This window comes from Crotalus tigris, unplaced genomic scaffold (genome assembly GCF_016545835.1).
Source record: "Crotalus tigris isolate CLP2741 ecotype Arizona unplaced genomic scaffold, ASM1654583v1 scf7180000018518.7366548510:968632, whole genome shotgun sequence".
NCBI lineage: Eukaryota > Metazoa > Chordata > Lepidosauria > Squamata > Viperidae > Crotalus > Crotalus tigris.
The window spans coordinates 16,257-34,547 of NW_024097054.1; the positions used below are offsets into that span (position 1 = coordinate 16,257).

The window sequence follows — 18,291 nt, forward strand, 5'->3', positions numbered from 1 at the left end:
AACAAAACTTGCAGGCCTACAAACCTTCATAGCTATAGTAGCTTTGTTAATTCCAGGATCCATAGCAGTGGTCTCATTGGTTCCAGACCACCATTTACCATTTTCCCATGTCCCTGTGCATAGGAGGTCACCTACTGCTACACAAGATTCTGTTTTGTTTCTTGAGTAACATACGTGTCCTACCAAGTTGGAAGTGAAACCCCAATCACCATCTTTCCCACTTGTATAGGTTAAATTATTATTTTTAGACATTTCCAGTACCTTGGTATAATTTAACTCTTGTGCCTCCCATGGCCACCTTTCTCCCATGTTTATTCCACCACACACAAAACAGTTAGACACGCCTAAAGTATGGGCAATGTCTTCTGCTAACTTAACAAAGGTATTGGTTACATGTCTAGATACTTCAGGAATATGTAGGTTCTCCATTTCCTCATAATATGATCAAAATAATGATTTTTGTTCTGGCCTTTTGGTTACAGTTATAATTTTGACTTCTATTTCTGACATTGGGTCATAGCCATTTGTATCTATTCCTATCCCAAACATCCATTTCTTACTTTCCCACCTATTCTGTTCTAGGAACCAACTGCCATTCTTGACTGTGAGAGTCACCAAATTACAGTTATCCGTTCCACAGGAATTTGCTTTTGTTTCATTCTTTTCAAACAAGATGTGGTCTATCTCTTTTGGGTCTTGGGTATGCCACTTAATACATGACCACCACTTACATTTGACCGCACATCCATCTGGTGGGCACAAGTACTTATGTTTTGGGATAAAGTTGTGAATATTACTGATCCCTCCGCAACCATATGTTGGAGTCCAATAATTAGCTGCTTTGCAAACATCAAAGGTGATGCTAAAACTGGAGTGTGGATTGGATTTCCATTGGGAGATCCCTAAGAGTGCCTGGTCCTTATAGCTAGTTCTTGTTCTATGTGTTTTGATTTGTAAGGCCCAACGATCAGGATCAGACTTCGGGTTATAACACTGATATTGGACACCTTTTCTACAAACTTTATATGTAGTTCTATTGTATGTACAAGAGTCAGGAGAACTATCTTGGCACCCTTCTGGTTTAACTGTATGGTAAATCAAAGTCTTGGTTATCTGGTTTCCTTGTTTTGTAGTTTTGATACAGTTTTGACAACCTTGGTTTCCCTGTGTTTCTGCTCTTTCTTGGTGTGTGCTACTCAATAATTCTTTATTAGAGGGTTTCTGCATTATGACCTCTCGTGTAGCCATTGTACTGATTTGTGTAGGAATGTGTGTGCATATTAAATAATTAACAAATATTACGAGCTGTAGAATCCTCATATCTTCCACCGTGCGTAGAGAGACAGCTTCCTGGGGTGTCTCAGCAAGGTTGTTGATCACACCGTGTCTTGGGAACCCGTTGCTGTATTTCTTGTAAATTTCAACACCAAAGGCTTGTCAGTCTTGTCCACCTTGTAGGTCACCGGATCTGCAGGTGCAGCTGCTTTCACTCTACTCCAATGGATCCAAGACTTTCCTTCCAAGGTTTTCACTGCCAAAGGAAAACACATGACAACAGTATATGGTCCTTTCCATCTTTGGCTCAAGGGATCTGATTTCCAGTGCTTTACCCACACTCTATCTCCTGGCTTGAACCCATGTGTTGCTGTAACCACTGGAGGGGGTTGTTGTTCCATCATATAATGGCGCAATTTTGAAAGGGCCAAATTATGAAGCTGTAACTGATGTAACGATTTCTGTTGATCTACTCCCCCCTTATGTGCCAAGTCAGGCCAGCCTTGACTGTCAGGTTTAAACAGGCAAGGAGGACGGCCAAACATGAGCTCATAAGGACTAAGTTGTAATTTAGTGCGGGGGGCCAGTCTGATTGCATACAAAACCATAGGCAAAACATCTGGCCAGTGTAGATGAGTTTCCAAACAAAATTTGGTAATAAGTGTTTTAATTGTTCTATGGGATCTTTCCACTCTAGAAGCCGATTGAGGGCGGAAAGCACAATGAAATCTCCACTTAATTCCTAATGCTTGGGCTAAAGCCCGATTGATTTGGTGCACAAATTCAGGGCCATTATCTGATGAAATCCTAGAAGGGCAACCAAATCTAGGAATAATTTCTTTAAGAAATATTCTGGCAACCTGTACAGCTTTCTTATTTACAGTTGGAAATGCTTCAATCCATCCTGAATAGGTATCAATTATTACTAACAATGCTACATATTTCTTACTTCTAGGCATGTCAGTAAGATCAACAACAACATAGTCCATAGGAAAATAAGCGATTGGTTGTCTGCCAGGTGGTATTACTGGTCCTTGGCGTGCATTGGTTTGGGCACAAATGGTACATTGAGAACAAACATCTGCTATTAGCAAAGAAGCAAATGGAATATAAAAAAATCGTTCAAGTTGCTGTAATAATGCAGTTTTTCACAAATGATGTTGCTTGTGTGCCTGAAAAATAAGTGGGCGAGCAAGTGCCAAAGGAACAGCAATGCGTCCATCAGGTAAAGTGTACCAGCCTTTAACTAGTTTGGCTTGTACATCTTGTTGTAATTTTTGAGTTTCCTCCCTCGTATATGTAGGATCAAGTTGTTCTAAGTAAGTGTCTAGATACATGAACCTTGTGACATCTGATTGGAGAGGGGGACCTTCTAATGCAGCCCTTTTTGCTTCTTTGTCTGCCTTCCTATTGTCCTGGGTAATAAGGCTTGAGTCTTTTTGATGTCCAGGACAATGGATGATTGCAACTTTGGATGGCAATTGTGCTGCCTTGATAAGTCTTTTAATCAAAGTTGCATATTGGATAACTTTGCCTGTGGAATCCAAATATCCTCTCTCTTTGTAGATAGCCGCATGTGCGTGTATTGTCAAAAATGTGTATTTACTATCTGTATATACATTTAAAGTCCTTCCCGCTGCTACTTCTAATGCACGGGTCAAGGCATATAATTCTGCAAACTGTGAACTGGCTTGACTAGGCAACTGTGCTGACTCAACAGTAGAAGTTTGAGAAACTATTGCGTAACCAGAGTATCTACATCCTTTATCCATAAAGCTAGAACCATCAGTAAACCATTGATAGTCTGGATTATGCAAGGGTTGGTCTGTAAGGTCAGGTCTGCAAGAATATTGTAGTTCTATTGTTTGCATGCAGTCATGAACAGGTTTGGTTGAATCAGGAATTGGCATTAGAGTTGCTGGGTTTAAAGTTGAACATTGTTGCAGTGTAACTTGTGGATTTTCTAATAAAAGAGCCTGTATTTTATGCATTCGTTGATTACTTATCCATAAATGTCCTTTATTGTCAATGATTGTCTGCAAGGCATGACTAGTATAAACAGTCACTGGAGCTGAAAAGGTTAACTTGTTTGCCTCCTGCAGTAATAGCATAACTGCTGCTAGAATTTTTAAACATTGGGGCCAGCCTTGTGAAGAAATGTCCAGGTGTTTTGACAGATAAGCGACAGGGCGGTTCCAACTTCCCTGTTTTTGGATAAGGACCCCTAAAGCTACATTTTGTCTTACATCCACATAAAGTGAAAAAGGCTTAGATATATCAGGTAGTCCTAGGGCGGGGGCTGTGGTGAGAGCCTGTTGCAATTGTCTCATTGCTTGGGTTTGTTCCTCTTGCCACAAAAGAGGTTCTTTTTCTGGTCCCCTTAAAGCTTGGTACAATGGTTTAGCTGTGAGAGCGAAGTTAGGAATCCAAATTCTACAGAAGCCTGTAATTCCCAAAAAGGCTCTAACTTCCTGTTTTGTTTGTGGGATGGGAATCTGTAACACAGCTTGCTTTCTCTGGGGGCCCAAAGTTCTTTGTCCTTGTGAAAGTTCATAGCCTAAATACATTACAGTCTCTTGAATTAATTGTGCTTTCTTTTTGGATGCTCTAACAGTCTTGTAACAATTGGAGCAGTCTGGATGTGTTTTCAAAGCAATCCTCCCTGCTTTGGCCAGTTACTAAGACATCATCGACATATTGAAGGCAACAATCCTCTTGTCTGAATAACTTCAGATAAGCAAGATCTTGGGCTAGGGCTTGACTAAAGCACGTTGGCGAATTTTTAAATATACGGCTACCACAAGGCTTTGATTGCTTGCCAATAGATTTATTTAGGACAGATCTGGTGGCTCCCATGTCAACTAGCATCGGGACAACCTGTCCTCCCACCCTTATTTTAACAATGGGCTCTGGGGGTGGGGCAATAGAACCCTGTCCTCTTCAGTCTTCCCATTCCATGTCAGCTAAGCCGATCATGTTTTCTTCTCTTTCCTCTGTCTGATTGGGATAAACTGGATGCCCTCTTCCTTTGAAGCTCTTTCTTAAGCCTCTCTGGAAAGTCCCTCTAAATCCTCTTCCTCTTCCATACTGGCGAGATTGTCCCCTGGCTTGGCCATTCCTCTGGGGGCACTCCCTTTGCCAGTGTCCTTCTTGTTTACAGATGGCACACTGATTGGGTCCTAGGCATGTTCCTCCCAATGCCACGGCTAACATTTCAACTTTCTTTTTTTCTTTTTGATCTGATTTGCGTTCCTCCTCCCTGTCACGGTTACGGAACATATTGTAGCATTGAAATATTAGTGTTATCTGGTCCAGGAACCAACACCTCTCTTAGAGGGGCTATATTTTCTTCTGTTTTTATTTCTAACTTGCTCCTGGTGCGGCTAGAAACTGAGGTTTCACTTTCAAAGTTATTCAAGCTTTTATCTGTTTCTTGAAGGGATCCAGCTGTTGCTAATTTTCCTTCCTCACCGGCTTCTGGCTGAAATTGGGCTTCTCTTTCAGGCAGAGGGGATGGAATTTGCTGATTTATTCTCCCTTCTTCTCTTCTAGGAACGTAGGAGGGTGGTCTGGCAATTTCCTCCCTATCTTCCTGGCTGAAAATCTTAGCTTTTGTTTGAGGCTGGCTTTTTGGCTTGCCAAATATATCTTTGTACATTCTATCTGACATTTTGCTAACCATCTGGGCTCTGTGCACTGTTGATTTTCCATTGGTCAATGTAGGGGTACTGGTCCCAATAACCATTTCCAGTTACAATTTGATGAACCCGTGCAACGAGTTCGGGATTCGCCGATCCCATTTTTGGCCACCCTACGCCCAGGGCAGTCCACTCAGATTCACAGAATCTTTTTAACATAGCTGGATTTGGTTTTGGATCTCCATAATCCCTAGAAAAACCCTTTTTGAAATTCTTTAACATGCACTGGAGTGGCGTCTGGTCAACGCTCTCCTTTGACTTTTTCCCACCCATCTCTCTAATACACTACCATTGATCACTCAGCATGAGCTACAATGGTTTAACCTCCCACACAGCCACAGTGTCCCCATAGTTACATGATTGTGATTTGGGCACTTGGCAACCATTATGCAAACTGCAATGATCACAGCATTCTGTGGTCATGTGATCGCCATTTGCAATCCTTCCAGCCAGCTTCCGATAAGCAAAATCAATGGTGAAATCAACAAGGAAGGTTGCAAATCACAGTTAATAACCATGGTAATTTGCTTAATGGCCGTGGGGGAAAAGTTGTAAAATCAGATGTAATCCCATCATGTCTCACTTAATGTCTATACTGTTTAACAATGAATGATGGGGTCCCTATTGTAGTCCCTGTATGTTCTTAAATAGAGAAAGGAAGCACAGTACTTGACAAAGAATCCATTTTGTATGCAAAACCTGGGCAGCTTGCACGTTAGGCAGCTGTATTAACCTTTTGAGCCACAGGTTCGAATCCCAGAGGGGTATGACTAGCTGATGAGAGCTAAAGAGCTTGAAATAGCTATACTAGTCTCCCATTAACTCTTTGTCAGTCACAAAAATTTTGAATTTAGAGTGTTCACAGTATGTGACGTTCTGCCTATTGTTTTATCAATGAGAATAAAATGCAAAACAGAAAGACATACATCCAACACTAACAACAACAAAAAAGAAAAAATGTGTACAAAAAAAGAAAGAAAATGCGCTAAATATCAAATCAATTTAACATTAAACATAAACATATAGAATTCAGCCTGACTGGATGCTGAGGGGGAAAAAAAGAAAAAATTATAAATTCTTCTCCTCTTTAGATAACAGGTTTATAAATAGTTATAAGTTTTCCCATCCCGGTTTAATAAAAATACTACATTAAATAAACAAATATTCCTGGTAAGGAGATCTCTATCTGATAATCAAATCGGCCCAACATCAGGATTATAGTACTTTTTAAAAAAAAAAAAAAGTCAACACGTTAGCCCAAACATTACACTAATCTTCCAATCCCTCTGTTCACCATCTGTTATTGTATGTGTTAAATACAATAACAGATTTTATTTCACCTTTTTAAAAAACATTGTGATTGTCTGGAAGTGGTTATATTTAATTTTGCTTTTACTTTTCAGACAGATACATTCCTGCACATGTCAAGGCATTGGAGCATAAGAAGACAGTTTTTATTTCATGTGGTGGCGAGCACACTGCAGTTCTCTCAAAGGTTTATATTTACCAATTTTTTAAACTTTTCATCTGATTTGTGTGAAATCTTGTATGATACCTTCCTCTTGGATTCACCTCTAGGAGTCTGTCTCAGAACTAGTGAAACAGGTGCCAGCCCTCATAATGATACTGAAGGCTAGAAAGAGTCTCAGAAACCTCTTGAGATGACCATTGACCCACACACAATGTTCTGAGGCTGTTTCTATCTTTGGAAATATTACATTGGCTAGCTTTCTACAGTAATTGTGTCTCGCATTGGCTGGGCGTATTGTCGCATTGTCAGCAGCTATATAGAAAGATAAGGTGAGTTGACCTACACAGTTGGGTGGGGAGAAGGCCAAAGCCTTCTAGGAGTGGTGGGACAGGGAGAAGGCCTATGCTTTCCAGGAATGGTGGCACAAAAGGAAAGTCTGCACATTGGTGGGCCCACCCAGCAGAGACCTCTTGTAATGCAGTGGCTGCCATGGTGATATGGGCAGGGCACACTGCTCTGAACAAATGATCCTAAGTCGAAAATTACCTGTACTAATACAGTCTTCTCTAGAATTCTAAACCACATTCAGATAAAGGTGCTTTGCATCTAATGTCAAAGAAACACAAATGGGACAATCCAGAAGAGGATCATGATTAATTGAGGCACCCATAAATCCTGTAAAATAAATACATCTTTATTTCCTTGCTTGAATTTCTTCTTTGCCCACATCTATAAATGGGTGGGGTTAGGGTTACAGTTTTTAAAAGTCTTGTTCAATCACAGAATCAACCCTTACAGCAATGCTATGTTTAAGGGCACTGTGAGAAATTAAAAGGGACATCAACCTTTGCTGTTCAGGTCTATGGATACAATTCCAAGGCTTATAGGAGGGCTGTGAAAGGACCTCTAACCGATTCTGTAGATCTCAATAAGCCATGCAAAGTCCAACACAGCTGTACTCCTAGCAGGAGTAAAATAGATGCAGCCTTCAACTTACAACCAAAATTGAGCCAAAAATTTCCACTGCTAGGTGAGACAGTTGTTAAGTGGGGTTTGCCCCATTTTACAACCTTTCCACAGTGGTTAAGTGAATCATTGCAGTTGTTAAATTAGTAAGTGAATCTGGCTTCCCCATTGACTTTGCTTGTCAGAAGGTCGCAAAAGGTGGTTATATGACACTTCAACCATCATATGAACCAGTTGGCAAGCACCTGAATTTTGATCACCTGACCTTGGGGATGCTGCAATGGTAGCAAGTGTGAAAAATGATCATAATTCACTTTTTTAGTGCTATTGTAACTTTGAACAAATGATTGTAAGTTGAGGACTGCATGATTGTACAGACTGCAATAACCCCCTTTTTGATCTAGATTTAAGTTTCCTTGGTGATGTCTGTGTAGTGCAGAATATAGACTACATACTTTCTTTTTTTTCTTTTTTTTTAATTGAAAATTTTTTAAAATTTTTACAAATAGGGGAAAAAAAAAGATAAGAAACAAAAAACAACCCTACCCAACCACCCCAACCCTCCCACTCCATCCCCCCAACCTTCCCAGAGCTGAATATAGGCTTAATTAAAATTTCTAAAAATCTTAAAAAGAAATTAAAAAAGTATAAACCATAAATATATCTAAATACATTACATAAGCTTATAAGATAATTAACAATAATGTATATGTAAAAAAGAAAAGCATAAATATTAAAAAAGAAAAATGCTTAAAAAAAATAAAAGAAAAAAGAAAGAAGAAAAGATATATATAAAACAAAAATAAGAAATATAAGGAAACAGAAGAAGGAAAAAAAATACAAACTATAAAATATTAAAATTTATATATAAGTTATTGAAAAACTAAGTAATATTTTTATATCCAACTTATGTTGTATAAAATCTATCCATTTTTCCCATACCGCAAAAAACTTCTCTTGCGATTGATCCTTTAAAAAAGCCGAAATCTTTGCCATTTCCGCCAAATAAGAAACTTTAAAAAACCATTCTTGCAAGGTAGGCAAAGATTCCTTCTTCCAGTATTGCCCTACTAACAACCTTGCGGCTGTAATTAAATTTAACATCAGTATAACCTCCTTAACATCACAATCAGTAATGATACCCAACAAAAACAATTGTGGGGTAAATTTTACCCTCCTTCTAAAAATTCTTTGAATATTCCACCATATCTTAATCCAAAAAGCTTTTATATTTTTACACGACCACCAAATATGATAATAAGTAGCATCCAAACAACCACATCTCCAACATTTAGGCTGTAAGTCAGGATACATACGAGACATTTTTTGTGGATCAAGGTGCCATCTATAAAACATTTTGTAAAAATTCTCCCTTAAATTCTGGGCTTGTGTAAATTTAACATTCCTCACCCAGATGGTTTCCCAGGTATCTAGTAGAACTGGTTCACCAAAATTTTGTGCCCATTTAATCATACATTCTTTAATTAGTTCTGGTTCTGAATCCAGTTCTACTAGCACCCCATAGATTCTCTTAATATGAGTTCGCCTTTGGTCTTTTACTTGTTTAAAAAGATTTTCATCTTCTCTAAGCAAACCCATATTACGATCTATCTTCCATCTATCCACTATTTGTCTATACTGAAACCATGAATATGTAATATTTTCATGTGCTAAATCTTCCAAAGATTTTAACTGCCAATTTTTACCATCCCATCTGAGTAATTGTGCATAAGAAACACTATCCATCTTAACTCCTCTCCTTATCCCCTCTATCGCATGCCAAGGTATAGCCCATAATGGTATTTTAAAATCACTTTTATAATATTTCCTCCAAACCCGAAGTAAAGAAATCCTTATAATGTGAGATTTAAAAACCCGATCAACTTTTTTATTAAAAATTAGATAGGCATGCCATCCAAAAAGTAAATCCCAACCCTCCAAGTGGAGTATTTCTACATTTGTTAAATTAACCCAGTCACTAAGTAATGTTAAAGCCACAGCATCATAATACAATTTCAAATTTGGTACCTTGAGTCCACCTCTCTCACGAATATCTTGCATAATTTTAAGCTTTACTCTTGGTTTTTTCCCTGCCCAAATAAATTTATTGATACCTTTCTGCCATTCATTTAAGTTAACCTCATTCTTTAAGATAGGTATCATTTGAAAAAAGACTACATACTTTCTATTATGTACTACCACTCCTCCTTCCCTTCACACTGCGTACAACTTTTAATATTCCCAGCCAAGTGACAAAGTCATTGTGTTGAACGGTGCCATGTTTTTCTTCTTTCCCACTAAGGATGGATTAGTCTGCACCTTTGGATCTGGCTGCTACGGGCAGCTTGGCCACAATTCCACCTGCAATGAGCTGTTTCCACGTCTTGTGGCAGAGCTGTTTGGTGCACAAGTGACCCAGGTAGCGTGCGGAAGGTAAGAAATCCCTGTTCCTTTCAAATATTTGATGGTGTCAGAAGGACAACTGGTATCAAGTGAAATCAGAAACAGGTTCCTGCCCTCCAAAGTTGCACATCAGTGGGAAGGGGGCAACAACAAGCAAGAGAAACACATACATTAATATGTGGTACCAATGAAGGAGAATATTTGTAGCTCAGGGTTGACATGAGGGGTCCTTGGTGCTCTCTGCTTGTTTTCTTACAGACGTTTCATTACCTTAACTAGATAACATCATCAATGCTAGTAAGGAGTGCTGTTTGCTGTCAGTTTATATTCTGGTGTCTTGCCTGTCTGTGTGAATTCTTTGGTTGAGCTGTTTATTAATGGCTTTTTGACAGCTTCTTGATTGGGGTATTACATAGATTAACTCCAAGGTCAACTTCAGACCAACAATCAAGAAACTGCCAAAGAGCCATTAGTAAACAGCTCAACAAAAGAATCCCTAAGACCGCCCTCACTCACACAGACAAGCAAGACACCAGAATATAAACTGACAGCAAACAGCACTCCTTACTAGCATTGATGATGTTATCTAGTTAGGGTAATGAAACGTCTGCAAGAAAACAAGCAAGCTCAGAGAGCACCAAGGACCCCACATTAAAGGTGCTAGTGGCTGCCTTTGAAGACCAACTGGAAGCTTCAACTGGTCCAGATTACAGCAGCTGAAGTGACGCTTCAGCTTGTCTAACTGACACCTTTGCTTCATGAATTGTAGTGGTGCCATTATTGTTCTAGGTTCAATTCAAGATGCTGTTTATTACCTAAAAAACCTACATAGCAGAGGCCCTAGGTTACTTGAAGGACTGCCTATCTTCCATACTTTCTGCCCATCCACCATGAACCAACAGAGTCAGTGAGCTCCAGGTCCTTTCAGTGAAACAATGCCATCTAGGGGGAATCCAGGTCATTTCTCTGGAATTAGATTCTTCTTGAGATCGGTGTGGCTCCCATCCTGAAGAAGGCCTTGAAGACCTGGCTGGCCTTCTCCCAGGCCTTGGGGTAGGGTAGATGGAACTCTGTAGGTGAAGGATGTATGGTTTTTTTATATGTGTGCTGTATTGAGTGACTAGATATTATCTTGCCTATATATTTTGAATACTGCAAAATGGAATATATGAAAAATGGAAAGCAAGCTATGTCTCATCACTGGCAAGGCATCTGAGGTTTTTTTAAAAAATAGGTTGGTGATATTCAGTGCTAAAATCTGGCAATAGAGAATTGACTCTTTTATTCAAGATTTTCAAAGAGCTCAACCTGAATATGAATCAGTAAATAAAAATGCAGGGAAGGCAGATCAAAACAATTGCAAAGAGAAATATTATAAAGGCAAATCTAATAACCATTTCAGAATCAAGACATAAAAATTCTGCAAACCAAAAAATGGAACAGGACTCTGTTTGGTCCCCAGATTAAGGGCTGTTGCTAATCAAAAGCTATTGCTTGAGAGTTGTAAAGAAACAACAGAACAAGAACATGTTGTGGTCAATGGTCATAATATCGTCTCAGTTTATAAAGGCCTGATGAGGTGAATAAAACTTCTACCTATGAACTATCTTTGATTCTGCAAACAGATGGCACACTTTGGTTTATGTCCCGGCACTTGGGGAAGTATATGCATTTGGCTATGGAGGAGAAGGGCAACTTGGAGAAGGAAGAATAAGTGACCAGCTGGTTCCCCTTCCTCTTGATCTGGCTGTTTGTAATAAACACATGAAGTACAGTAAGTCACTCAATTTTTCAAGTGGAATGTTGTATGCAAACTACAAGCTAAATCCTAAGGCTGAAAATTATTTTCAGATTAAAATAAAAATCTGGATGCATACAGAGAGATGTGGCTAGCAGAGAAAAATGTGGACCAAGACACAAATAAAGGCTGTGTCAGAGAACAAAATTGGAGTGGGATATTGGCTTGTGGTTATAATTATGTTGTCCTAAATAGACAATCCTGATTTGATAGCATGTGTGTTCTCAAATAAGTATCTGATTATAGCAGCTGATTCTATTTCAGTGTGCTGAGTTGATTCTTAACATGCAGTGATTGATTCTGATGAGATATTGAGAAGTTTCTGTTTGTTGAGTAGCTTGCACTGTAAGTGTCCTTAGTCAAAGCTCTACTAACTGGATTCTAGATAGAAATCTTTCTTAATCTTAAAGGAGTCACTCTTTTTTCTGTCTCTTACTAAAGGAAGTACCTTGGGCAAGGTAGTTAAAATCATTGCTGGAGACAACCAAAGTATTGTGCTTCATCTGGAAGAAAAGGTAATCAAATGGGGAACTTGCCAACAAACATATATAATTTTTAACACAAAATGCCAACATTTGACTTCTAATTTTTGTAAAACAAAATTCATTCCAGAATTGGCCTTGTCATGAGTCAAACAGGGCTTGCCTAAAGCTTTGAAAAAATGCTCTATTTCATTCACATGATAAGCCTAAATGCTGCATCATTTCATGACATGGATTATTGTTCCAAAATATTTTATTGGTTATTCAGTGACTATTCAGACAGTTAGTAAATACTTGTCTCAATCACATTTTATCCTTTACCAATAGAAAGATAACAATATTGTTGAGCCAAGTTTGATGTGTTAGGAACAGGTGAATACAATTAGACTTTAGATTTAGGGTAATCTTAAGACACGATTCATCCTGGTTTTCTTCCTTAATATTTTTTTCAAGTTGACAGTCTAATCTGGTATTTCTCAGCCTTGGTCACTTTAAGATACTTAGACTTCAATTCCCAGAATTCCCCAGCTAGCCATTCTGGGAATTGAAGTCCACACTTCTTAAAGTAGCTGAGGTTGAGAAACACGAATCTAGTCTATAGTAATTTGTATTTTCTAGTCATTTCCTATCCAGATATTAACCAATTTAATTTTTTTCCAAATCCAAGCAGTGTCAGGCAAGGGTTGTCATCTACTGATCACTCTTTTTCCACTAATCTCTGTTTTTAAAAAGTAATATAGTATTTAGGGCTCCATATATAAATTGCGATTTTAATAAAAGGTTGTGTTTGTACTTCTGAATTGAAGTAGAGCAGAAAAGACATAGCTTGTCACCTGCTATTATATTAACAAGCTATTGTTGTTAATATAATCAGGCAACTTCTAGTATCTAAGAGAGATCCAAATTATACATGGATCCATGTATGATCCAAATTATATATTGAAACACCACATTAATAGATGTACAACCTGAATTTCTTTTTCCTGATATATTTTATACAACTTGAGGGAAGGTAATTTTCATTCCGCTAAAAATTGATTTCTTAAAAGGCCAAACAAATAATGTGTTTGTGTGTGTGTGCGTGTATGTGTATATATAATGAAATATATGATGTCACAGTTGTGACTGCTGCCTGTGGATGGCTCTAGTTTGAGCTGATACAAGGCAAAAGATTTCTCTCTCCCATATTTGGGCAACAGGGTGTAACATACAGCATTCTATATATATATATAATTTCATTAAAAATTCGAATCCTGGGTAAAGCCATGTAGTAAAAAACAAACAAATACGAACACCAGGATAAAATCAAACTAAAAATCATTAATAAAATGCTGAGCTTTCGTCAGTCACCACTACCGACATCATCAGAGCATAAAAGTGGGTCAATGGGAGTCCCTTTTTATAATACTGGCTGGTTTTGCAATGTCGTTGCTCCTAGAAGCACGAAGCCGAAAACACCAGCCTGAAGATGACGAATGAGACTTTGTCGAAACGTCACCAAGACACTCCCAATTTGACACGGGAGAAAACCCGAATAACCAAAGACCTACATACACACACACACACACACACACACACACACACACACACATATACATATACATACATACATACATACATACATATATATATATATACTTGAAAATCAACTTTGCTCTTTATGGGTTGCTCATGCAATAGTTTCAATATTTTTATAATTCTATTCTCTGCATTAGAGAAAGTACCTTTATGTACCGCTTCTCCTGATCTGTAGTTTAAACATAAAGCCATATACATTGTACCAGATATGTGAAAATACATTTTTACCTTTTTTTTTTTTTTTTTTTGCAGAATGCATACGCTAATGTAATGCAAACACTGGCCACAGTGGAGGAGGAAAAGTTTGCTAAGTGGTTGTCCAATTCGGATCCCAGCTGCTGGAATAATATACAATGGTAAATACCACCACAGCTAATCTGATTTCCACAATTGCTGCAAACAAATAGACAGTCCTCACTTATCAACAGTAATTGGGATTGGGAACTCCATTGTTAAGTAATATAGTCATATAATGCAATGGCATGTGACCGCATTGACGTATGACAGCTGTTCCAGCAATCCAGTTGCTATCATTACTTAAACCCCATGTGGATGCAGCTTCTTGCAATCACATTTTCATCATTTGTGAGCTCCTGCTGGCTTCCCCATTGACTTGCTTGATACATGTCAGCAATGAAAGCCACAGATGGACCCTGCAATAGCCGTAGCTATGAGGCTGTAAGTCCCCCTTGTTCAGCACCATCATAACTGTTGCTGAATGTGTGGTCATTAAATGAGGACTACTTCTCTGTCATAAGTTAGCATTTGTAAAATAATCTTATAAATCTAGAATCAAATGCAACTGGGCAATATCTGGTCAATGGAAAATAGACTGGTGTGTTTCCCTATTTAGTCATATTAGTCTCCCTTTAGGGATTCTTTAGGGAGTCTATAATTTAAACTAGAGTCATTGGTCCTTAATTCTAGCCTAAAAGCCACCAATATACTTTATATAAGAATAGGTACATAAGTACATCCGTACATTACACTGTTTCTTTTTGAAATAAGTATTTCAGAGAGCACACAAATGTATGTGAAGATCAAATCAAACAACTTCCCAATAGATATGTCAAACAGAAACAACAATACTTGTCACCACCTCCTTATAACTATTGGGCCACATGGATTGCAGTCTAAACCAACCACCTTCAAAGAGCATTAAATATTTCTCTTTCCATTTTTAATTTCCTAAAAGTAATGTCTTCTTTATTGTCTGAACCGAGAGCCATTCTCTGCACCTAACTAAGGCGTTCACAATATATCTAAAAGATTCTAAACTGTAGAAGGTATTATAGACTTTGACATTATTTTACCAGCAAAATGGTAACTTCTGCCTACTGGATTCCTGGGTCTATTGATTCCAGCAAGTAACTTTAGGGCTTTTGATGGAAGAAAAGGCCTTTTATGTTTGTCCTATAGTAAAGAATGTGATAGACGTGGTCCTGCTGTTGTCTTTTCTCTCTTGTCCTTTTATTACAAAGATTTCAGTACTATATGACTTTCTTCAAGGGACAAAATGTAGTACAAAATTCATTTCCAAAACGAACTAGATAGTGTTATAAACAAAGATTCTTGTCCATTTTGTCTTAGTTGTGAATCCAGCTCAGTTCTGAAATCAAACTAATAAAAAACACTGCTTGTGTTTCTTTTCCATAAACAGGAATATTACATTGATCTTCTCATCATCAGCTTGCATCAATGGCAGTTTTCTACACCAGAGGTCATTTGCATCCATCAAACAACTGATATATTTTCTAACTGTTATTATAAATTAAGGAAGACATGCTTAACATAGAGCAGTGACGGTGAACCTTTTAGAGACCAAGTGCCCAAACTGCAGCCCAAAACCCACTTATGCATTGTCGGGTGCCAGGTGGACATGGCCCATTGGGTGGGTGTGGCCCATTGGGTGGGCATGGCTGCGGTGGTAATGGCAGACTGGGTGGGACTAAAAAGTTCAATCAATCAATTCCAACTTTGCAAGATCTTTTTTTTTCCCACGAGAAGTTGAAATTAACTGATTGATTGACCCTTTTTTTTTTTTTTTGCACACAGCGGCGGAGGCCTAAAGCGAAAAGGTTTTATAAAACCCAGCTGAAGGCCTAGACTGGGGCGACGGCACGCATGCTCACAGAGAGGGCTCTGAGTGCCGCCTCTGGCATCCGTGCCATAGGTTCGCCACCACAGACATAGAGCAAAACTGAGAAGGAGGTGTATTTATCAAGGGGTGGTGCAGTGTTTAGAATGCAGTATTGCAGGCTAATTCTGCTGACTGCCAGCAATTCGATTCTGATCAGCTTGATGTTGACTCAGCCTTCCATCCTTCCAAGATCGGTAAAATGAGGACCCAGATTGTTGGGGCAATATGCTGACTCTGTAAACAGCTTAGAGCGGGCTGTAAAGCACTATGAAGCGGTATATAAGTCTGAATGCTATTGCTATCAATCTTGAGGACCATGCTAATTATTATAAAAGGGTCTATCGCTACAATCTTGCGATCAACAGAGTAACCTTCATACCCAAATCTAATCCAAATTTTTCACAATGTACAAATTTCCAGGTAGGTAGAGAAGAGACTATGATGGTAATTGATCCTTATCTTTCCTGCAGGGAGGAAAAATTCAGAACATTTGAGGAGACTGTTGGTGTTGATATGTCAGCTGTTCTTCTTTTCTTTGAGAAGATTGCCAGTAAGCCTAAAGTCTTCACAAAGGTATAACATGCCATTAAGATTTCACATATAGAATATAATAGGCTATTTCCTGGTGTTTCTCTAGGGGGAGTCAAACCCAAGTAAATAATTCTGAGTGGGCTGAGAAGCTTATAAGAAAGCCTTTTATACCAAGATTGCCCTTGTAATTTATGGTTGCAGCAGAATGCAGGGTTTATTCAAGGCCAGCAATTATTTTACCTAGAGGATCAATTAATAATTGCTGGAAAAACATTTAACGTATTTGTTTAATAAAGTGCTACAAATAACAAAATTGAACATTTTTTTCTTCCTCCTGAACTTGGTTAGCTTAAAACAAGTATGTTTTATTTGGAACACCATAAATTAATCTCAATTCAGAGGGTTAATTTCCAATAAATTGCTTCACCTTCTTGGAACAATTGGAATAAATATGTTCCAGAGAAGGAATGTCAACCTCAAGCTATGGGCCTAACTTATTTTGCAGTAACTTCTTTAAAAAAATTCTGCATCTGCTTCATAGACGAAACAAATGATGAACATTTTTAGCAGCTAAATTAGGCTGCTGAGAATGTTTAGGAACCAGTTAATAGACTACACCAGCACCATGGTGTCCATCTACAGCAAACTAAAGTGTCACCAAAAACAAGTGCATAGTACAAATACCTCCATTATACACTTGCATCCCAAGTCTGATGAGGCTAGCTAGCTCATGGCATTTGTGTGGTGACAACATAAATCTCATTTTGTCTTTTGCCTCCCATGAATGCCTACGCAGCAGGGTAATATAATGAAAATATAGACCAGTGGTTCTCAACCTTTTTAATGCCGCGACCCCCAACCAGTCGTAAGTCGAGGACTAAACCGGTTGTAAGTCGAGGACTTTCCCTGTCCGGGAGCGCCGCACATGCGTGGTGCCGCCCCCTGCGCCGGCTGAGGCATAGCTGGCAAGCGGCAGAGACGGAGCAGGCCGACCACCGGCTGGGCCACCAGCTGGCCCAGCCCAAGGGAAGTAAGGCACCCGCCGGAAAAGGGAAAAAAAATGGCGGACAGCCTTGCTTGGCAACCCCCGTGAAATGGTCGATCGACCCCAAATGGGGTCGTGACCCATAGGTTGAGAACCCCTGATATAGACTATAATGCAAGGCATGGTTAGTCTCTTTAATTATCTGGTTCTGGTCAAACTGGTTCTTGGGGAAAACAAATCCAATGCAAGAATAAGCATTCAAATTCTTAATGATCCTGAAGACAGAGGCTCTTAATGGAGCTTGCAATCCCAGCACACCTTGAAAACGACGGTTGGAGAAGAGCTGTTCTAGATTATGCTGTCAATTCATGTGCATTGCAGAATATGTTTCATGGCATACATGTTACATAAGATGCCTCCCATGATTGAAAATGAAAAAACAAATGCAGAACTTAGAGAAGTCTCTAACAATAACTCTTAGTCTGAGTCCTTGACTTACAATTCAAATACTTCCTCTCTGGTTCTCCACAGTAGACTTTGTGCTGTGTTCAGTACTATACCATGTTTTGTCCCATGCATTTACTATAAGAAAAGTCAATAAAGAGTAGGAAGGAATCTTATAGATAGATAGAATTCTTTATTGGCCAGGTGTGATTGGACACACAAGGAATTTTTCTTCAGTGCATAAGCTCTCATTGTACATAAAAGCTATAAGTGATAAATCATCATAGTCATGGTAAAATACATTCATCATAAATCATAAGATACAACACTTAGTGATAGTCATAGGATATTAAATAAGCAATCAACATAAATCATACTAGGAACGAAATAAAACAATATGAATTGTAAGATACAAGCAACAAAGTTATAAGGAGATAAGTAATAGGAAAAATGAGAAAAATAATAGTAATACAGTCTTACTAAATAGTTTGACAGTGTTGTGGGAATTAGTTGTTTAGCA

The 18,291-nt window shown here is 38.6% G+C and overlaps 1 protein-coding gene across 1 annotated transcript in view; it reads left to right on the forward strand.

The window, feature by feature from the left end:
• Positions 1-6,376: 6,376 nt before the first annotated feature.
• Positions 6,377-18,291, forward strand: part of LOC120312557 (E3 ISG15--protein ligase HERC5-like) — a gene marked incomplete at its 5' end in the record, with an annotated part of 36,823 nt that continues 24,908 nt past the window's right edge. The window contains 7 exons of the mRNA XM_039353413.1: positions 6,377-6,468; positions 9,713-9,843; positions 11,439-11,587; positions 12,053-12,126; positions 13,924-14,027; positions 15,332-15,391; positions 16,282-16,384. Coding sequence (XP_039209347.1) covers positions 6,377-6,468; positions 9,713-9,843; positions 11,439-11,587; positions 12,053-12,126; positions 13,924-14,027; positions 15,332-15,391; positions 16,282-16,384 — 713 coding nt within the window. The remainder of the gene's footprint in view (positions 6,469-9,712; positions 9,844-11,438; positions 11,588-12,052; positions 12,127-13,923; positions 14,028-15,331; positions 15,392-16,281; positions 16,385-18,291) is intronic.